This window comes from Dufourea novaeangliae, unplaced genomic scaffold, assembly GCF_001272555.1.
Source record: "Dufourea novaeangliae isolate 0120121106 unplaced genomic scaffold, ASM127255v1 scaffold125, whole genome shotgun sequence".
In the NCBI taxonomy this organism is placed as follows: domain Eukaryota; kingdom Metazoa; phylum Arthropoda; class Insecta; order Hymenoptera; family Halictidae; genus Dufourea; species Dufourea novaeangliae.
Window position 1 is genome coordinate 4,906,171 of NW_015374020.1, and position 22,000 is coordinate 4,928,170.

General features: G+C 31.5%; 4 protein-coding genes across 6 annotated transcripts; 1 reads left to right on the forward strand and 3 right to left on the reverse strand.

Annotated features, from left to right (window-relative positions):
* Nucleotides 1–98: 98 nt before the first annotated feature.
* LOC107189064 (protein inturned) lies at nt 99–3,760 on the reverse strand. The gene is made up of 11 exons (XM_015577498.1): nt 3,536–3,760; nt 3,164–3,467; nt 2,814–3,086; nt 2,673–2,744; nt 2,339–2,595; nt 2,167–2,256; nt 1,734–2,076; nt 1,334–1,671; nt 914–1,242; nt 681–847; nt 99–602 (listed from the first exon to the last, which is right to left on the reverse strand). Exons 1-11 carry the CDS (start codon nt 3,691–3,693, stop codon nt 117–119), a joined length of 2,817 nt encoding a protein of 938 aa, XP_015432984.1. The 5' UTR covers nt 3,694–3,760; the 3' UTR covers nt 99–116.
* Nucleotides 3,761–4,319: 559 nt separating this feature from the next.
* Nucleotides 4,320–6,757, reverse strand: LOC107189020 (cell division cycle protein 20 homolog). 2 transcript variants are annotated; one of them, XM_015577448.1, is made up of 8 exons: nt 6,721–6,757; nt 6,341–6,478; nt 6,116–6,252; nt 5,929–6,023; nt 5,549–5,843; nt 5,112–5,409; nt 4,724–5,040; nt 4,320–4,648 (listed from the first exon to the last, which is right to left on the reverse strand). In XM_015577448.1, exons 2-8 carry the CDS (start codon nt 6,451–6,453, stop codon nt 4,320–4,322), a joined length of 1,584 nt encoding a protein of 527 aa, XP_015432934.1. In that variant the 5' UTR covers nt 6,454–6,478; nt 6,721–6,757. The 2 variants fall into 2 exon arrangements, with proteins under 2 accessions (XP_015432934.1, XP_015432935.1); XM_015577449.1 differs by having other exon boundaries at nt 6,716–6,733.
* An 883-nt stretch (nt 6,758–7,640) lies between these two features.
* Nucleotides 7,641–12,734, reverse strand: LOC107189014. The gene is made up of 3 exons (XM_015577441.1): nt 8,728–12,734; nt 8,345–8,626; nt 7,641–8,268 (listed from the first exon to the last, which is right to left on the reverse strand). The coding sequence occupies exons 1-3, from the start codon at nt 12,732–12,734 to the stop codon at nt 7,701–7,703; spliced, it is 4,857 nt and encodes a 1,618-aa protein (XP_015432927.1). The 3' UTR covers nt 7,641–7,700.
* A 1,757-nt stretch (nt 12,735–14,491) lies between these two features.
* LOC107189003 (dual specificity protein phosphatase CDC14B) lies at nt 14,492–19,229 on the forward strand. Of its 2 annotated transcripts, none has more exons than XM_015577430.1 (9): nt 14,492–14,945; nt 15,181–15,279; nt 15,363–15,628; nt 15,716–16,016; nt 16,085–16,454; nt 16,530–16,868; nt 16,950–17,078; nt 18,224–18,511; nt 19,118–19,229. In XM_015577430.1, the coding sequence occupies exons 2-9, from the start codon at nt 15,231–15,233 to the stop codon at nt 19,158–19,160; spliced, it is 1,785 nt and encodes a 594-aa protein (XP_015432916.1). In that variant the 5' UTR covers nt 14,492–14,945; nt 15,181–15,230; the 3' UTR covers nt 19,161–19,229. The 2 variants fall into 2 exon arrangements, with proteins under 2 accessions (XP_015432916.1, XP_015432917.1); XM_015577431.1 differs by having other exon boundaries at nt 18,224–18,472.
* Nucleotides 19,230–22,000: the final 2,771 nt, after the last annotated feature.

The window sequence follows — 22,000 nt, forward strand, 5'->3', positions numbered from 1 at the left end:
GTACAAAATAAAAATATAAAATGATATGTGTCTAAAGAAATGTCTTTATAAAATTTGAGATTGATATATGTCATAAATGAAAGTTGTTATTGGTTTGGTAAACAGAATAAAAATATTCAACTTAATGTTTGTAGTGAATGTAATTTGAATGCTATTTCAATTAAATTTTGAGGTGCAGAGTCTTGATAACACACATACAACTCCTTTGGATGAGGAGTTGTATATAGTCGTCCAACAACCCAATAAGTAATGTTGTCCCATTCAAATAGCACACCATGTTCTTTAACAGCAATTAAACTCTTATTAATTACAGTTTTATCTATGTCTGAATTCATCAATTTTTTAAATCTTACTGCATTATGTAAAAGTCTATGTATCATGTGAACACATTTGTTAAAGTTAACTAGAATCTTGTGATCCTTTGTTGAACTTTCTAATGGCTCAGACGATAGGAGAATTCCTTCAACCATATCTAAATGCACATAGTGATATAAATAATTTTTATCACCTGTTGTTAATATCTTTGGTGTCAAATAATCAGCTTGAGTCAATAGATTCTCTCGTATATTAGATATATCTGTACTTAACATTCGACAGTCATTCTGTAATAATGTATTTTGTGCAAATTATTTTTTCAGTAAAATAAATATTGAATCCACAGTTAATAATGTTTTACTTACTTTATATACATCAATGTCAGAGTCGCTATCGTCAGAATATTTCGATCCACTAGAAATCTTCTCTCTTGTCGCTCGTCTTCCTAATATAGGCATAGCTTCATCACTTATTTCACTAACTCCACCTGTTCCTTGGCTTAGTGAATCTTCCGATGTATGCAAAGAATACACTATAAAGTATTTTATTATATTATTATTTGTATCGGACAACAGTGAATATTAATGTTTTTATTTACCAGATCCTAAGACCATTGGACTCTCTTCTGTGTTACGTTTTTTTAAAATAGATGGTATTTCTTGAGTTTTTTTGCTGGTAATTAAAGCAAGAGACGATTTCGTGGGTGAACTTTGGATATCAGTTGATTTTATAAGACCTAAAAAGTTTTCTGTGATACTAGATGATAGTTTTGTGGGTACATGATCTTCATTAGGTATTATTTCTGGTCTTGTATTAGATGCAATCCATTTAGCAGCTAATGTTGTCACTCCAATTTTTTGTATATGTTTTAGAGTTTCTTGAGCTTCTTCCACATAAAATATATCTGGACCATTACTTTCAGTATATCTATATTCATAAAAGTAGTAGTAATTTCATTAATTTTATATGTATAAGACTGAAATGATAAGGTACATCAAAGAGACAATGACATCATTACTTTGCAGTGCATCCACCAGATTCCAAAAGGACTGCTAATAAGTCATGTCCAAAGCCAACAACAAGTAAAAACCATTTTCCATTAGGAACTAGTGGCTGGGTATTTTTACTGTTATTTAACGTTCCTTGATTACACGATGACGGATAAACTTTTTTCCAAATAACCAGATTCTTTACGGATTCCTTTGTTACTAAATTTAGAAGGCAATTTTGTCGGAGATACGAGTCCACTTCAATGAAATCACTATGCGTTAAATGAGAGCCAAGAAGATAATGTTTGTGATAGATACAACTACCTAATATTGTGTACAGTCTTTGACAATCCATAGGATCTTCATTCTAATAAAATGAAGTTGATTGACATTACTTGATTCTGTTTTTCACTTTGCATACATACATACCCAATCTCTATAATCCATGGCTTCCATTTCACTTAAAGCAGCATCAATTTGAATTTGTGCATCTCTCGATAACTCAATGAAATTTGCAACTGAAAAGGTGCTTCTAAATTTGTAATTTTCCATACTTTTAATGTCAGTAAAAATTTCCATAGGACAATCAGAGAATATCATGTTATTCCCATAATTCTTTAAATCTAATAATTGTTGAATGAATAAAATGAAGAAGTGATCTAAAGAAGTATGTTTTTCAGAAGAAGTAAAACATTTTGTTAGTGATTGATACATAAACTCTAAGGTTCTGACTATATCAACTGATACATTCACTGCTTCTTCAAGACTGCAACTGAAAACATGAAAAGTAACATAAAATAAATGTACATACGTGATAAATAATACAGTATTATACAATAAACGGTAAGTAGTTACTATTTACCATTTTTTTGGTAATGCTATTAGGAGTAATTCTTCGTCACGCGGTGTGTATACAACGTGTACTTCTTCTTCTGCTACCTGTATAGTAGTACTATAAAAGTTGTACTATAAACAGCAATTTCGCTCATATTATAGAAATTATATCAATTAATTCTGTGAATGTTTCATAATACCTTGTAGGCTGTAAACCTGTTATTCCTGGTAATAAGTGATTAAGAGTTAGGAAAGCTCCTCTTGCTGCGCACAAAATAGGCTGAGCATTTTTATTTTCTGATCGGGGAAATGTATAAAGAACACCTTGTAATTCTGGTCCAATTTCTGTAAGTTCTACAGTTCGTAGATACAGTACACCAAGTGGATAATTTAATATAGACTGCATTAGGTCTTTGTTTCCTTCTTTAGTCATTAATCTTTGTACCAATATGGATTGCTAATAGTGAAAGCAATAAATAGTTATCGTTCATATACTTTCTCAAGTTTACATAAATTATATAAAGTTACAATTACCTTAGGAATATTTAATCCAGGCAATTTTTCTGTGACATCAATACCTGCAACTCTTTGCAATTCTAATGTTACCTGAACAGAAGATAAATATAGGTATAATAACATAGTTTTATTCCATAACGTGATAATTATCATTTTTACATTTGTTGCAATAGTTATTTCGGATAATACGTGATCCAGAGTTTGATATGTGACATTAGTTGAATTTATACTTCTCAACCAATCACCAATTTTAATATTTTTGTTCTTTATTGCTTCTCCGTCTGGTATAAATCCAGCAACCATAACTCGTGTTTTATCAGAGAAAACACCTGGAGTAATTCCAAAATATGCTTCACATAACGTGGCTCGTCTTCCCAATTTATGTCTTCTATCTGGATCAACACAGAGTGTAACTTCTCGAATTTCACCAGCCTGAAATATTTATGTATTTGTTTATAAAATATATATCGTTTTCGAAACTATTTATGTAACAATTTCAGGATATTTACTTGAAAATCTCTGAATGTCACTTCCTTAGTTGTACTCCCTTCTTTTACTGAATTTATTATACTGTTAGATGCAATGCTGGAATAATTTTTTTTATTTCTTGTGCTCCATCTCTTACTCTCTTTGCGTCTTATGAGCCTCATGAGTTTTCCAGCTCTTGTACTACGACGTCTTGTCAGTTCTGGTTGAGAATCATGTTCTGATTCATTATATAAAGAATGACCATCGGTTATACTTTCTGCAGCAGATTCTATGTAAAACAATTCTCCAGTAGGACTGATTTCTGATTCCCATTCTGCTGTAGAACTGTCATAAAAAGAAGACATGTTAAAAACTTACTGTAGAAGCATATTTCATATTCTGAAAATATGTACCTGTCCGTGTCTGAATAATATGATCCTGTACTTGATCCGCTATCACTTGCCCACCAGTCATGTTCATTGTCATCTACTGTATCCTCTATATTACTAGTTTGATCATTATATTTACATTGTGACTTTACTGATATGTTTTTGGAGTTTGGTTCCTCCATATTTTTATGCAATGTAATTTCCAGTATTTAAAATGCCCAATATTTTAGAATGTAATACACGTTAATGAATATTTAAAAACGTCTTTCGAATTGTTATTGTGTTTACTATTTTCCAAATATTTACTTTGTTTTACTCTTCTAAGGACAGGTTGGGTCAGCAAATTAATACCTGAAGTTTTGAATGGCTAGGTAAGAAGGGTGGGGGTTTAACATACCTTTCACCTTCATATACATAAGACTGTAGGTCAAGATAGAATATATTTAAACTACGGACATTTAAATAAATGACAAATCGAATTTTTATTTAAATTGTAATATATAATTTTATAAAATATTTTTATTACAATACAGTAAAAAATACTTATTTGAATATCTTTTAGTGCATTTAATTCCATTACTATTATTTTTGTAAAACTGGGATTCAAATGAATTGAACAAACTACATGAAAATGTCTCGATACTTACAGGTACCAAGTATGACAAGTTTATTTAAAATCCACTTTAAAACAACGAACGAAAGGGAATCATGTTATCAACCCCTATCTTTGAAGTTTAGGTCATTAACTACGTGTTAACTCACTTAGAAAATAAATAGAAAATTTATTTCTTCTATTGACATAAAATTATTATCGAATCGATTGCTTAAGTCTAGAAGTAACAGACTTTATTTCACTAGTTTCTTTCTTTTTATGTGGGTCTGGTTGGAAACATTTCCACAATCTTAGAGTTTCGTCAGCTCCTGCGCTGAGTATTGTGGTACCATCCGGAGACATTGCTAAATGTAAAACACGACTTGTATGGCCTGTCAATTCTGCAACCTTCGTCATTCCTGGGTACTTCCAAATTGTTAATTGATTTTGCGCGTATCCATGACCGGATACAATCTCTTTATACGTTGTAGACCAAAGGAGAGAACACACTTGAGACTTAGTATCTACTGTATTTAAGCATGCGCCTATCGTTGAAGAAAAAAATTGTTAAATTAAATCACTATGTGTTCTCGTGTATATGTTAGTTTGTTTCAATTTACCTGTATTACAATTCCAAAATCGAATTGTTCTATCGGCTGTACCACCTCCACTTGCAAGAATATTATTTTGCCACGGACACCACGCCAGCGCTTTTACGGCAGCTTGATGTTGATTTAATGAATATATTGGTTGCGTTTGGCTATAATTTTGCCCGCCAATTGATGGCCATATTAAAAGCATATTATCGTTACCGCCACTTGCTAAATATTTTCCATCAGGTGACCACTTTAATCCACATACTTCTTGAGCATGTGCGTTTATTGATGATAGTAAGTGATCTCTTTGTCTAACATCGTGGTGCGCTATTTGTCCTGCTCTAAAAGAAACTGTATATGTAACTACAATACTTACTGAAGTAAGTTTATTAATGTAGATAAAATAATTTACCGGCATCCACTCGTCAAAATATGGGAATTCCAAGAAAGGGACCCTACTCTTGCTGCATGACCATTCATTACACGTACCCTTTTTGTCTGACTACAATCCCATAATTCTGTATTTCCTACTGTAGTACCCACAGCTAAATATGGGCCTTCTTGAATCCATGCAACGGAACAAATATAATCATTGCCCTCTAATTCGAATAATTGCTCTATAGTTCCAGTCGCAGCATTCCATAAATATACATTAGAGCCTAATGCTACAGCTAAGATATTACTTTCTGACCAATCTATCAGGTTCAGATCTAAAATGCATGTTGAGTTGTTATTAATATTTAACTATAACAAGTAGTAGTTAAGGTTTTGTAATGTTAATAATATGATAAAACACTGTTACAAGAAGATATAGTTCTAAATAAATACAATATATCAAAAAACTCTTACAATAGTCATCAACAATTTCTGGTGCATCTAATATTCTATCAGGAGTTTGTGGAATATATCTGGTAGATGCTTTCACACTTGCTGGTGTTTTACTCTGACTATACACAACCCGTAATGGGTTCTGATATCCTTCTGGAGGGGCTGGGGCTTTATTTTGATAGGACAAAACTCTCATATTATTGATATCACCACCATGAAAATTTTCTCCTATAAGACGTTGCATTTCCCTCTTAGAAGGACTTACATTGTCCACTTTTCCTTCCTCATCTTTTTCTACATTTGCTTGTTGCTGTAGCTATAATTTAAACATTTTTGCAATTATTATTTTCATAAGAATATGTGATATTACTGAAATACATTATATATTAAAAGATAAATACTTTATAATGTCCAAGATCAAAATTGGTAGTTGATCTGGAAGGAATGAACCTATCACCACCACTAGGTGTTTTAGCAGGTGTAGATGAAGTACGGCCTAATGAAATATTATTTGAAAAATCATATATATTTATATCTATTTAAATGTGAGTATTTTAAGTAATATTGTAAATTATAAACAGGATTTACTTGGCGATTTCTTGGAGCCTTTGGAAGGGGTTTTTTTAGTTCGAGTATCATTTTTTTTCGTTGGTGTTTTTCCTGTAGTTGTATTAACGAACGATCCGTTTGTAATTTTTCGGGCGGAGTTGACACTGATATTGACACTACACAGATAAATAAATAATGCCATTGGAAAATACTTAAACATCTTAAATTTACTGAAAAGACCTTAGTAAAATAATAAATTAATACCTTGAATTTGATGTCTCCAAACATTTTTTTTGCCATCGTGGAAGCGGTCCTTTAATGTTCTCATCCATTCGAGTCAAATTATTTATTTCTTTCATATATTTTAGATGTGACATTATTAAAATGCGAGATATGTATAATCTAACAATAATGATCAAAAATAAAAAATGTAAGAAAACAATTACACTAGTCCAAAAATAGAAATGAGAAGACGTCGAGGTAGTATTCTCACATTCCCACGTAACTATTCTTTATATTCTAGCTCACTTAAAATGTATATTCAATTTGTAAAAGTAAAATTAATCATTGGAGCATGAAATAATATAAAAATGTTATAGGTAGTTCTTCGCTTAAAATAACGAAATTCTGTTTTGAAACCTTACTCGTTTGACCGACCTCAACACTCGGACCAACTCGGACATTTAAAAAGTCCGTTAACATTTAAATGCCTTGTAAGCTAGTTTTCCTCTAGAGGTCGACACATCAGAGTAAGGCGGGTTTTTAAGTTTCCGGTAAAATGATCGTTATTCGTTATAGACCACTGATTATATATATACTAGAAGACGAAATTCGGACTATGAATACCGCCCATAATCACCCAACATGTAATTACCCATAATTGCACATCGACGTAGCCCGATTATTGAGAGTAATGAATGAGTTTCATTCTTTCGTAATTTCTTTTTGTTTTTGTCGACAAAAACAAAAAGATACATACTGTATAAAAATATGAAACTGGTATTGTACTAATTTATAAGAACTAGTTTTGGAAATTTATTTACCCTATTAGGATCTTTGTCAGGAATAAAATAGAATAAGAAGGCATTACAATACACTCCACATATATAATATGGCGTACGCTATAAATGGATAAAATGCGCAATCTAATAACAGAATTTTCAAATCTTCTTGTCTTGTTTAACAATTCATATTAACAGAATAATTATAAAAACTTTAAATATGCATACTATTTGACACTCCTTTAGGAATTCAAATTAAATACATGGGAAAATTAAAATAACATGGAACTTTAATTGTTCTTATGTCTGTATATATTTTAACAGTAATATGCGTAATGAAAATTTTATATACAAAACACTACATCATTTACATATTTTAAACAAACCATACATAATTCCATGATTTTATAATAAACATTGTACTTGAAAATCTTATTTTATACACCATAGTTAGGGAAAGTCTTGTTACCTAAAATATCTTATGCTACAAAGCAATGCTTATTTATTCCTTATGCTATGTACCTAGCTATCTCGAAAATATTGTAAAATACAGTAGTCTCCCAAGTCAATAAGAACATTCAAGCGGTCAAAAATTAAATTATATTAACATGTCTCTAAATACATTACATTTCATTGAACAAGGCATTTTTCAGCCTTTCTTCAAATAAGGAACTTTTCTGTTGATGTGCCTTTAAATAATTTTCGATCTTTTTTGAAATGCAATGTACCTCCATTATTTGATTTTGGCTAGTTTCACAAAATTCAACTAATGGATCAAGTTCAGAATCATTGTCATGATCTTTATATAATTTTCGCTTTTTTGTAATTGGTTCGTTTGTATCAATTCTCTCATTTTCCTTTTCATTTTCTTGTATGTGAATTTCTTTTTGTACAATTTTGTATTCCCTTAATGTATTAGATATGAACCACCACGGTAAAGTACGAAAGTGTTTTATATGATTTTTATTGTAAACCACTTTCAAGTCTTTATCAATACCATGTATCTTCCTCCTAACAATGTGTAACAAAACTTCGATAAAGTTTGAAACTGTTAACGTGTCAGATGTAAAAAGTAAGCTATTTAATAGACTCCAAGATACTTCATTGCTATCGATATCAAGTAATGCTTCTTGACAATAAGTTATTATATTTTTATGAAGTGTGCTACTATTATCTAATGGCCAGGTGAAGCTAAAATAAATACAAATGCATTTAATTAAATTTGTTCATACACAGGTCAATACAAGAAGTTTATAGTATCACTCACCTCCACTGGGGTAACTTAATAGAAAGGATCACATTTTCTATATTTGCCTTATATTCTTCTGTCTTCCAAGTATCATCAAAGTGTTCGTAGCTGCAGGGCATCGTATACTCGTTTTTGACGAATCTTTTAAATTCTGGAGCCAATTGTGTGTACATGAAAGATTCTGGATCTAATATTATATCCATTAGATAAGTGACTGCTTCGTTATGTAAATCAATTATAAATCTGGGCTCATTCAAAGCATGTAAAAGTTTTTCATTGAAGGATGAATCGTCCTGTAATCTGTAAAAATTTTAAGAAATTGTGAGCATTATAAACAATGAACCAGTGAGTTATTTACAACAAAGAAATATAAACAAATAAAATAATACTTTATCAATTACCTCAACCATAATTCTTCTGTTAAGCAAGTATCACAAATATTTTGTAAGTAATCCATCTCTAATGGATTTTGATGTGGTTTATTCATAGACAACCAAAGCATTGCACTTTGTGTCATATTTAAGACTGTTTTTTCATTCAAATCTTTCTCATGTATAATCGTATATACTGATAAATATCTAGCTTTTAGTAGTTTCTCTAATGTCGAGACAATCTCCACATCCTGTGTGTCGAAGTTGTTATCACCCAAGACAATAAATGCTAGAGGTATTGGCATAAGTCTGTCTCTTGACAATATAGTTTTAGTTAAACGTTTCATAACAGATTTTGTGTCCTCCGAAGTAGATTTTATAAAAAGGAGACTATCTGAACCTACTAAATTATGATCACTAATCAGACCTTCAAAGTGCCGTAAACAAATATGTAAGGTCTCAAATTGATTTATTTGACACATCTTTATAATTGGTTCTGTGGTATAGTTGTCAGGGCAGAGATACTGATTCATTATTTTTTTATGATGCCATAAAACTGGCTTATTGTGTAAATCTGGCCAAGAAATGACTAACTTCCAATAGTAATTGGAATGCATACTCATCTTAGGAGATTTCAAATTTTCTTTGATGCCCATAGAAATTATAACTTCAATTGGAGCTATAGAATCAATATAAGACCTAGTAGCTTTCTGTTCACCTGGTCTTTTACACATATTTTGAATAACTAAATCCTGTTTTTTGGAATAAAGTAATTTTGCGCATTGTTCACTGGAATACTTTTGCAACCACACTGGTGTACTATCCAGTGCTTCTCTCCGTTGTTTCTTTTTCAAAACATTAGATTTCCATATATTGAAGTATTTCACAATTATTCTACCCTTTATTCTTATTGAGAGTGCATGTAATTTTTGTGTATCAATAATTTCCTCTTGTAAAATACTACTGCAGATTTGATGAACAACTTCAGTTAAAATTTCGTTCTTGATATCTTCACTCAATGTATTGCAAATCTTCATTTTATTAATCTCCTCTGTCATAAAATTAGAACAATAGGTTTCTACAATTTCTGTCTCAAGATCATGGAAAATTTGTTCTGTACTTTCATTGATTTGTTGCATTTTTCTTGAACATTCTTTTTCTTTGTATCTTATATTTCCACCTTTTGTTTCTTCTTGTGCTTGTTTTGTAGGAGTAGGAAAACTTTGTGCTTCTTTTAATTTATTTTTATTGAAGGTAGTTGCAGTACTTGTAACACTTGATAATTCTGGAACAGTTTGCACATTCGATTGTGTACTTGAAAATACTGTTGAAGGTGGAACATTTCTAGTGAATACATTTCCTTGCGAAACTTCAGAAAATATACTCTTGTTTGTAAATGATACAAATGGGGAAGTACTATTGTTATATGATGGTGGTTCCCATGCTTTTGAGAATACATTAGAAGATTTTGATGTTGTTGATGTAGTGCTAAATATGCTACCAAAAGAGGACTCAGAGGTTCTATTTGCATTCAATGCAGTATCTTCTTGTTTTGGTGCAAGACTAAGTATTTTTGCATCCTTTTGTTTTTCTACTTTTAATTCTGACAATGTATTTACATGTTCTTGAGATTCATTGATTTGTGTTGGAGGTTTGAAAGCAAAGAAATTATTTGTTCTAGACTTTCTATGTGTAGTGATATTTGCATCAGGATTAATGTTTGCGACAGATGTAGCAAATGAATTTCTAGACTCACTATTGTGGACTGCAGTTTGAGTTTTACTCTGATTGTTTTCTGGAACTGAGACAGACCTTTTAGTTTGCATTGTATCTTCATCTGTATATTCATATGGATCGTTTGGTTTACAAATATCATTTTTATTTTGATCTTCTGCATTAACAGAGTCAGGCATTAAATAACCATGGGAATCAAAACTGTTGTGTGGCTTATGATATTTGTAAGTTTGTTCTGGCATTTTTCTTCCTGCTATGCATTCGCCAATGGATGATTGTTCCATAATTCGTTTAGATTCTATTACATTATAAGCTCTGTTTTGCTTAATATTTAATACAGGCATAGAGAAATTTTGTCTATTTAATAGTACATGCAGCTCATCCTTTGAAACATTTAATCCTATTTGTTCACAAAAGTAAATAGCTTCGCCTTCATCTTCAAAACCTAAAATATCAAGTAATTCATATAATGGATATGCTGTTGATGTTGTTCTGCAATAGGCTTTCACCATAACTGATAATGCCTTTAATCTTACTTGATTGAAATACCTAAGCAAGATGCAAGCATTTAAATATGTGGTTTTCTGAACAAGTTTAAAGAATTTATAATAATTATTTGACTCCAGAACAGAGTATACTTTTAGTGCAAACTGAACTGCTGATGATCTTTGCACACTTTTTGGCAATCTTTGCAAATCCCACATAAAATTGCTATTATTTAAATTCAATAGAATGATATATGCTCGAAATTCAGGTTCATTCTTGCAATTGATTCCCTTTACTCTCAAATCGTGATACATATATTTCAATGTCTGTAAACACTTTGTTAAATTATCAGAGTTTATTTTCTTATCAAATACAGATGGTTCTTCAGCACAGAGTCTTTCAGAACATACTATGTGAAATCTAGCACATTGTTCAACCAATTCAACACTATCTGTACAACACAGTTCTTGCTGTGTTATATCTTTTCGAATTCCTCTTGTTCTATCCCATAAGAAATGATACCAATCTCCCAAATTTGTTCCTTCTTCATCACAAAGATTTGCTATTTCATGTAGCAAATAACTCATTGTCATCTTTAAAGATTTTACAGGTCTCAGTTCATGTGCCATTGGTTCTTCTTGATCGGCAGAAGATCTAGAATACTGTTTTACTGCTAATGCATGATTTATTTTGTATTCACTGCCATCAAGCTGTTCATATAATGATAGTTGCCTATTAGATTCACGTATTAAACGCTCTTTCTCAGGGCACATATCGGAACATGTACCAATCATAACTTTAGCTGCTGCTAGTGTATGCGACTTAATTTGCTTAGTTCGCATGAGTCGATCTCTGGCTTCTAATATGTTATATTTATCTTCAGAGGTATGTGCAGGTTGACGAATTATATTTTGCAATTCTTCAATAGTAGCATTAGGTAAGAGATCCGATATTTGACTGTCTGCTTTGTGTTTCTCAGATTTTACAGATGCTTTTTCCACTCTAGTTATCGACTTCGATGTACTTTTGGACTGCAGTGCTTTTTTCTTTTCTACCACAGTTCCATCAAAATTTTTTCTACAAACATTATGCATATTATATTCTAGATTCATCATAGCATCTAACTCTGATTTAATTTCATCCTCTGGTGATTTCAAAAAGTTAGTTACAATATTTTTCTGGAAATCTTTCTTCTTTGTAGGAGATTTGGGTAATGCACAAGATTTGGTCCATTCTACATTAAATTTTTCTCCTAAATATTCTCCACTTTTATTATAAGCGATAGTGGCTTCTCCTTTGGTTGCATAAGTAACAATGATTATTTGCTTCTTAAGACGAATAGTAATTTTGAAAAGATTTCCAAACATCATAAAGTATTCTTTTGCTGTTGTTTTTGTAAGTAAAGATTGAGGTACATTGGTGCATGTTATTGAATTTTCTGGGCTACCTCTAATAACTTGAGATTTAGAATTCTTCTTCAATTGCTCAAACATTGTAGTATCTTTAAGTGCTTGGGCAAATACATTAACTGCTGGCTTAAATGGGTGTCTAGATATTTTAGGTTTATATTGTTTTTCAGATATTCTTGATTTATAAATAGGTATATCCTGAATACTTGATTGTGACACTGCTGTTGGTGTAGCAAAAGTAAAAACATTTTTCTTAATATTAGATGTATCTGATGCTTCTTCTAGACTCACGTCAGCACTATTAACTTTAGGATGACTAAGTACGTTTGGTGCAGAAAATATAAATGTTTTTGTAGCTGCAGATTCTGTTACAATTGCACTGCGTTGCATATTTTCTTTACGTTCCATTGTTTGTCTTATATTTTTTCAATTTCACCTAACGCTCGCTAAAACGTCATTTTGTATGACACCTAGCTTCACCTGTGCTAGCTTTCAAAACTGTTATGGTTAGGTTCGTAACCTACGAACCTAAGGTATAGGGTACGAATCGTAGGTTCGTACCCAGCGGTTACACAGTACAGTAATATACATTAATAATTCGTCGTTATCTCCTCCCGAACTCGTTACTGCTTAGTCGGAACGAAATTTTTCTCTTTTATACCATGATATTTAGTATCTGGTTCGCATCAACAGACTCGAGACCTGCACTTTCGACGATCAATTCGTCCTGTTAGCATACATCAGCATGCATTCATGCATTCTAATTGATTCTAATTTTAATGTTTTCGATATACACTAGAGATGGCGTGAACTGCTACTTGTGAATCACTCGTGATTCGATCACGTTCGTTCCCAATCACGGTGATTTTTCACAGTGATTCGTGATTTTTCATGATCGTTTTTGATTGGTGGAGAAACCTAACAGTTCTTTACACGCGACACATAATCTGTATATTTTATATTAATGACATCAAAACAAAAATTCGAGTTATATCGTATAAAGTGAAGGAATAATTAGAAACAATGAAGAATAATGAATAAATTAATGATTATAAATTATAATCTACATGTTATCTAGCAAATCATTCTTTTAGAATTTCTTGTTTTTTCTACAAATTTTTACAAACGCGAATAGTAATGTAATTCATCGTAAAATCATATTGAATACGTTTTTCTGCCTAAAGATCAAGGACGTACGATCGCAGTGAGCAAATTAACTCAACATAAAAAAATCGCAATCACGGTTGTGAATGAAGTTAAATCACGACCGTGATCGTGATTCGGTGATCATTGTGATAAACCACCGTTAGTATTTTGCACGCCATCTCTAACTGAAATCGTTTTGTAATTTGATTATTTGTATGCAATCCTTTAAGAAATAGCAATTCTTTCTGAAATTGTCACATGCTTCTATATAGATGAAACTGTGCGTTCGAGTGGTAAGAGACGTCGTGTGATGTAAAAGTGGGGTCATGGCACCCCAGGAGCATGCGCAAGAGACCCCGTGCGATGTAAACGTGGGGTCATAGAACCCCCGGTTGGGCGCGCCAGAGACCCCGTGTGGTGAGAACGTGGTGTCACAGAACCCCGGCAGGTGGCGCCAGGGACCGTGTGGTGAGAAAGTGGGGACATAGAACCCCAGTGGAGGCGCCAAAGACCCCGCGTGGTTAGACGTGGGGTCACAGAGCCCCCGGTGGAGGCGCCAGGGACCCTGTGTCTGTGAGGAAGTGGAGTCATAGAACCCCCGGAGCAGGCGCAAGAGTTTTGAAACGTGATTCTTCTACTAGCCAATTAGTGCCACATTCTTACCGTCAAATGACATCATTATTTAGGCACCTGTATCGTTAAAAAAAATTTAATTATAGAGAACAACTAACCACCATCATTATTAAATTATATCGATACAAAGACGTCAATCCGAAAGCGACATAGACAACGTTTATTTGTATTTCATTTATTTACCGTGTAACGTTATATTTAAGCATATAAAATTTCTAAATGTTTTGGATAATCTAGAAACGGATTACATAATATACGAAGAAAGTAATACCAATAAAACTTTTAAAAGAAATACGTAAAAAAATACATTGACTTCAAATTTACAAAGTAGCAATGACAATTTATGGATAATGTGGGATGTTTCGTGTATAGAGTGCGCTGTTTTCCAATCATTGGGAACATGTAATCGTTACCTAGTCCGCTTTAAATAAAGTTCGGATGCGAATTGTTACGACGGAATGGTGTTGTAAATGTGTAACATTGACTACATTTTAAACTGAACGTTTGACGCCACGTTAACAAACATTTTACGATGTTTGTTGCTGAATACATCGAATTCACATATCGTCATCGGTTTAATATAACGAGGGCAACCAATATGGCAGTACGTACGGAAAGTACCTTCTGCTCCTATGGTGGATAATGATGTTGATATATGTAAAAATTTAAAGATTCAATAGTAATTTATAAAAAAGAAGCAGTAATAAAGACAAGTCGAAGGATGTACGTGAAGTAATAAATATTTGAATGTATAATATCACCAGAAGAGGTCTACGACGTAATCGTTCGCCATCACAGACTCTCCATTGACCAAATTTGAATCTTGTAACGGTCACGCAGGTAAGTGTAAGGATTCTTTAATAGAGTACACACTGCATCGTCTTATATGGTATTCTAATTATGAATTCACACCTATCAAATGAACCTTGGAAATGTACTTCTGTATGTAGGTAGATGAATCTAATTTACCCTTATTACAGACACTCTAACCTTCTGTGTGTTTATATACTTCTTATAATCCCTAATCATGTTAATTAAATTGTGTCCTTTGTTTCATTGGTTACATCAATGATAGACTTACTTGGTTGGTATTCCCAGTACGATACACATTAGTACAAATCAACAATGGAGGATACAAATGACATATTAGTATGTGCAACAGAATTCATAAAAGGTAAAGAATATCCAAGAGTTTTAAAAAATAAAACTTAATAACAAATTTAAAAAAAACATGATATATTTTTTTATTTTTTTTAGATCGATTATATTTTGTAACATTGAGAAAAATAGTACAACCAAAGAGTACTCCAAACACCCATTATTTCAGTATCGATAACGAATTAATTTATCAAAATTTTTATGATGATTTTGGCCCATTAAATCTTGCAATGTTATATCATTATTGCCAAAAAGTTAATAAAAAACTAAAGGCAGTAACCTTAAAGAAGAAAAAGATAATACATTATACAACTATGAATCCACACAAGAGAGTTAATGCTGCTTTTCTCATAGGAAGCTATGCTGTAAGATTTCTGTGAATGATTTGTATTCTTTAATGTAATGAATAACATATTATAAGAATATAATAATAGTGGAAATATATTCTTTAGATATTGTATTTGAAACGGACAGCTGAAGAAGCATTCAATTGCTTAACTAGTAGTTCCAACTGTCCACCCTTCATTATGTTTCGTGATGCTTCTGTTGGTACACCATGGTACCAAATCTCCTTGATTGAATGTCTAAGTGCCATCTATAAGTGCCACAGATTTGGGTTTTTTAATTTTCAAGATTTTCGCGTTAAAGAATACGAATATTTTGAAAGAGTAGAAAATGGAGATTTAAACTGGATTGTTCCTGGTAAATTTATTGCATTTTGTGGACCTTATGCTAAATCTAAAATAGAAAATGGTATGTATCTATATTAACATTTTGGAATGGACTACAAGTAATAACATTTTTCTGTCTCTTCTTGACAGGGTATCCACTTCATGCACCAGAATCATATTTTACATATTTCCGACACAACAGTGTGTCTACAATTATACGGCTTAACACAAAAATTTATGATGCTTCAAGTTTCACTGATGCAGGATTTGAACATAAAGATCTGTTTTTTGTTGATGGTTCAACACCAACAGATTCGATTATGCGTCAGTTTCTTAAAATAACAGAAAATGCAAGCGGTGCTGTTGCTGTACATTGTAAAGCAGGACTCGGTAGGACAGGTTCTTTAATAGGATGTTATATCATGAAACATTATCATTTAACGGCTCATGAAACAATTGCATGGATAAGAATATGTAGACCAGGTTCTGTAATTGGACACCAGCAACAGTGGTTGGAAGAGTATGTACTTGGGTCAAGTAATGTTTCTATTGATTATTCTATTTGAATCTGAAACAAAATTTTTTTTTTTTTTAGAAAGGAAGCATACCTTCACTCTCTATTGAAAGAACCACTACAAACAGAAAATAGAAATCCAATGCACAAATATGGAATTTATTCCATAGTTGGCAGACCCAAGATAGTATTCTTGTCTAATCTGAAAGATTCTAACTTAGTGCAAGATAAAGTTTCAGGAATAATGCACAGAGTAGATGGAATCGCATTAGATGATCATGCTCCTACTGCTGGCACCAGTACCACTAAATACATGCCATTGTCTCAAGGTAGCAAATTAAACTTAATCAAAGCGAAAAGAAGAGGTTTACCAACAAATCACACCCTTAATACGACTACTAATTCATCAGCTGTCGTACAGTAAGTATTATTGTAATATAATTTATCATATTCTTTATAAGATGGTCAAGTTATTAATGAATATATATATTACGTTTGTAGTCCTTACTTAAGACCTTTGTTACAAGCAAGAAGTCAGAAAAGTACAATTAATACGTTAACTAGAAATAAGGAAAAAGATCCTACAAAAAAGGTTCTGCCTAGGTCCACCACGACTGCTGTTGCTAAGAGGTCAGTTAGTTGGTTTTGCTTATACAGAATGTTCAGCTATTGGTTTTAGAAACTTTAAGGGGTGATTCTACATGTTAAAATAAAACGAAAATCAAAAATGTCGAAATTGTGTTGAAGATTTTGTGTTAAAGTTTTAACAGTTCAAACTTCAGGCCAGAAACGCCTGAAACCAGCCAATCTGTATATAACATTGACGGCACGTACACTAGGCGTCGCCTAAAAAGAATTAATTTTTACGTCATAGCCAAAGAAGTGACATGTGACGCTTGCATTCGAGCTTGTACTATCTTCTTGCGACATTTCATTACAAAGCAGACACAAATCGTTGCACAGCATTGAATCTGGTTACTTGTTCAAATCCACTAGAGTAACAACACTACACAGAATAAATAGTCAATAAACTCACTTAAACTAAACTAAAACTCAGTATAATAAATAAATTAAATTAATACTATAAAAAAATTTCGAGGGCTATTCCGCGGAAACTAGATGTGCTCGCGTTGACGATTGCTACCGAACTAAAGAACCGTTACTTGAATCCTACGTAAAAGACAGAAAAGTAATAAATGTGTAAACAACAGAGAGTGGATATAATACTACCTGCTTTGTGGCAGCCTCGTACTCGCGCGAATGACCTGCAGATATTGGGGGTTGTACTATAAGGGAAAGGTACATATCACATATTTGGCTAAGAAGTAGGAATGTATTTTTTTTTCAGGGGTCGCCGGTGTACGCGACGTAACTGTAGTGCCCTACGCTTACCACTTGTACGCAGATTTGGTTTTAGTAATTTCTGACCCCAATTTGTGATTGTTAATAACTTGAAAACAAAGCCTTCAACACACTTTCCTCATTCTTGTTTTATTTTGACATTTAGAATCACCTCTTAAAGCTTCTGACACCAGTAACCGAACACCCTGGTACAGTTGTTCTTAGTTGCTTACATTTATTACTTTTCTTCGTAGTAGTTCTTCTTCTTTTGTTTGCGTGCTTATTTACTTTATTTCTTTAATATTTATTTAAATCTTAGTAGAATTCTTTTATACATTCAGCTTTATTATAACTATACTAAATTTCGTTCATGCTCTAACTATTGCATGCTGCGAAAGTAAATACAGGATCACTATCTTTACTAAAAATTATAGAAACAGTTGGCTGGTCAACAGTACCTGTGATCCGTCTTCGCGTCGTCTTAAGCCTACTAAACCAGCAACACAGATCCGTAATATCAACAACAACACAACTACCGCTACTTCCGTTACATCAATATCTGTTACGAAACCGGTGACAAGGGCCAGTATAAGAACTTCCTGCGTCCCCGAGACTCGCATCTCAAATACGTCTGCAAATTATTCCGTCAGGCAGCCGCAACAAGGCATGAATATGATTCTCAGGTCTGCAGATCGAGTAAATCGTTATCATTCTCTAAGGCAGTAAGTCTCCGTAACTGTTGTTCTCAAAATTTTGCTAAGTAACAGTTATATAGCTCTCTGGTTGTAACAGTTTCATAACTACTTACTGCACTTTATTTCACAATAGGCTTTGTTACATGTTTTGTATATAAAACAAGATCTTCCTCTGCATTGTATTATATTTGTAATTTAGCTTCTATCCTTTTATTTGAATTAATAATATGTTTTATAATTTTACATATCATAATGTATATAATGTAAAAGGATACGAAGCAATATAAAAATGTCCATATTACTGATCACTAATATTAACATGCATGTAGCATGCACTAGGAAACTTCCATTAAAGGCATGTAATTATAATTTTTTAAACAATGTTAGGCCTGGACAAATAATAATAAAACGATTACATTTATTTATGAATTTTTTTATATAAATATTGTTTGACTAAAATAACTTGTACGTATCATTTACAGAATTAGATGTGCTTTAAGAATAAATACGTTTTTTGTTAGATTAAATCACTGTCCAGGCCTCTCAACTATGTAAGCTACATTTAGAGCTTAGGGAAAAAGTAGCTCCTGAGGTGGCTAACAAAGTGCTCCCTTTTATTTCTGTGACTTGCAGTGCGCGCACAACCAAAAGTTATAAAACTGCATTTATCAGATGACTAACCGATATTCTCAGTGGCGTTGGAGAGGACAATCCGGTAATTCGAGCATCTCACCAGCGCCGAAGATCTCATCGCTTAAATCCGATCATTCAGTGAAATCATCTTACTGATCTCCAATCTTCACCTTGAGCAACTAAGTTGCTCAAGCTTTTATCATAATCAACAAAAGTTGAATAGATCTACAGTGGTCGTCATAATTTTTACAAGGTAGTTATTTTATGTATTCGTATTTTGGATTATAAGTTTCTCATAACTAGCTATCCTCTGCACAGATTTAAAAATTCTTCCATCTTTTGCGATACGTTGAACGTTCGTAAGAAAATTCAACGTGATTTTCATTAATTTGTCCATTACATTATCTTTCTGCTGGTCAGAAAATACAGTACTATAAGGATACTTTTCAAATAATTTCAAAATTGTATATTCGTCTTCAGTTTTTGTTACTTTTCATCATTCTTAATAAAAACTTCATGAAACATTACTTTAACATGTACATTTAATTAAATTTACCGTGGTAAGCGTAAATATGCATTTTTGTATCAAAATATATTTTTAAAAACTTGACATTTTTTTCCTTCTAAGTTTGATACAATTATCCACATTTGAATTTTATGCTTGTAGTCATTACGACCACTCAGTCGTGTTTATAACTTATAGCCTGCTGCAAATAAAAGTGAAGTTACAGCAAATAGAAACTTACAATCCTAATGTGCATTCTTATAGTTATGTGATTAACACAAATTATGTGTCTTCATTTTAGATGTTATATCTATACATAAACCTAACTCTTTCTCATATATTTATTAAATTAAACAAAGTGTTATGTATTATACATTTTTCAAATTTTAAGTTGAAACAATAGTTTATGATCAATATAGATTTGAAAAATAAATATAGCTTTATATAAATTTGTTAATGTGCTAATCGTATTACATGTACAATATCCAGAATCAAAATATTTCATTCATAACATAATAACGATGAATTTAACCTGTAAAACATGCTACACTATGAAAAATTTGCTTAATTGTTTCATCTGTACTACTATTGATAGCAACTATAACTGTGTCTTCAAATATTCTCTTTGTTGATACAAATGCACAAGATTTTAAATTTTTATACTGTATTTGTACATACAAACTTATAAACATATCAAAATATGCGATTATAAAAAAAAATATTTAGTTTCAATGCAATCATTTGAATCTAGAAACAAATCATTTTTTTCCCTTAATTTTAATAATATTATTAAGAATGGTATGTGAGTTATTAGTCATTGCTTCTGCCAATTGAAATTCGACTAGTTTTAAAATAAATATAATCTGAACAATCATACAATCAAGTAATGTAATGAGAAGATACAGTTAAAAGTCTCAGTTTTCTTTTTGTAGCATCACATACATTAAAAAAAATATTTTAGTATTTCAAATGCTATTAAGTATAATAATAAATGCAATATGATGTACTGTTAATATTATAAATGTGTTACATATTTCACACAATACTTTTCTAGAAAAAGCACTCTTTTGTGATGTTCTTAACTGTAACAGCTTTTACACTATATATATATATAATATATATATATATAATGGATTATATGTTTATACACATACACAGAATGTATTGAACTACATACTTTTAATATTATCCTTTTTATAATTTAAAGTATCTTACCAACACATTTTTCGCACTGAATACTAACTTTAATATAGAATATTATTTTGCAATTGAAATTCAGAAAATTATGCAATGTACATATTGAACTGATAATTTAGTTAAGTTTAGTTCATACAAATATGCTTGTAAAATACTACGAGAACAACAATGAGTTTTGGGCTTCTTAAACACAAGTGTAGGTGCATAAATCTTATAATGTTGTGCTAAATAATGATGTGCGATAATGTACAGTGTGTATCATGTACAGTTACTGTTGTATTCATTTTTATCAATGTAGAATATGTAATTAAATGAGTAGATATATTTATAGTAACGTATAATCAGAATGAATGTAATATTTTAGTAAACGTGAAAATAAATTGTTCACAGAAATGTAGATGCTTCTATATGTGTGTTATATGTATATCACGTACATACACATAGCATTTGATACACGTGATAATCTATTATAATCCATAAATGGATTTATTGTAGAAAATACAATGGATAGAAAAAATTAGCACAGTTTCATGGGACATTTATTATTTTCTTCATTATAGTATACTTTTTTGTGATAAATCCATTTATACAGTGTGTCATTCACTACAGGTATATATGTGGTATATTTGTATATACATATACATACATATATATACACACACATTAGTGTAATTATATAAGATTACTACATAAAAATTCATTAATATTTTAAAAGATTAATGCATTTCATAAAATAATGTTATTAATAGTTAAGGACAAAGATATTTTAATAATGTAAAATAATCTATTGTACATTAGGTCCAACCACCTAAGACTATGGGAGAAAGTACATTTTTTAATTGATAGGAATATGTAATCTTAAAATATATTGTGAATTGGCTGTTCTAGATTGTAATTAACGATTCAAAATAGTGAACATTGGGCAAAATTTATAATTACATAGTGGAAATCAATGTAAAATTATGAATCTGTTATATCGAAGATGGAATATTGTTATAAAACGTATTACATGCATTACTACTTCGACAATTGTAACACATATTTGAGAAATTTGATATTTGTAAAGCTGGTTATATTCATTAAATAATTTTAGTTGACTGTCATCTAGTTTATAGAATGTGTAAAAACATGCAATGCTTCAATTTTTGCCTTAAATATGTAGTTAACTCTTAGACAATTTT

Bases quoted from the DNA above. Each gene is read 5' to 3' on its own strand.
- LOC107189064 (XM_015577498.1), bottom strand. From the start codon at position 3,693: ATGGAGGAACCAAACTCCAAAAACATATCAGTAAAGTCACAATGTAAA. The intron at 1,672-1,733 runs GTATGTATGTAT...TCATTTTATTAG, and splicing joins CCATGGATTATAGAGATTGG to AATGAAGATCCTATGGATTG. The intron at 1,243-1,333 runs GTAATGATGTCA...TTATGAATATAG, and splicing joins TCTGGTGGATGCACTGCAAA to ATATACTGAAAGTAATGGTC.
- LOC107189020 (XM_015577448.1), bottom strand. From the start codon at position 6,453: ATGTCACATCTAAAATATATGAAAGAAATAAATAATTTGACTCGAATG. The intron at 6,253-6,340 runs GTATTAATTTAT...TTATCTGTGTAG, and splicing joins TTGGAGACATCAAATTCAAG to TGTCAATATCAGTGTCAACT. The intron at 4,649-4,723 runs GTAAATTGAAAC...CTTCAACGATAG, and splicing joins ATTTTGGAATTGTAATACAG to GCGCATGCTTAAATACAGTA.
- LOC107189014 (XM_015577441.1), bottom strand. From the start codon at position 12,734: ATGGAACGTAAAGAAAATATGCAACGCAGTGCAATTGTAACAGAATCT. The intron at 8,627-8,727 runs GTAATTGATAAA...AAATTTTTACAG, and splicing joins ACAGAAGAATTATGGTTGAG to ATTACAGGACGATTCATCCT. The intron at 8,269-8,344 runs GTGAGTGATACT...TATTTATTTTAG, and splicing joins ATTAAGTTACCCCAGTGGAG to CTTCACCTGGCCATTAGATA.
- LOC107189003 (XM_015577430.1), top strand. From the start codon at position 15,231: ATGGAGGATACAAATGACATATTAGTATGTGCAACAGAATTCATAAAA. The intron at 15,280-15,362 runs GTAAAGAATATC...TATTTTTTTTAG, and splicing joins TGCAACAGAATTCATAAAAG to ATCGATTATATTTTGTAACA. The intron at 15,629-15,715 runs GTAAGATTTCTG...TATATTCTTTAG, and splicing joins TTCTCATAGGAAGCTATGCT to ATATTGTATTTGAAACGGAC.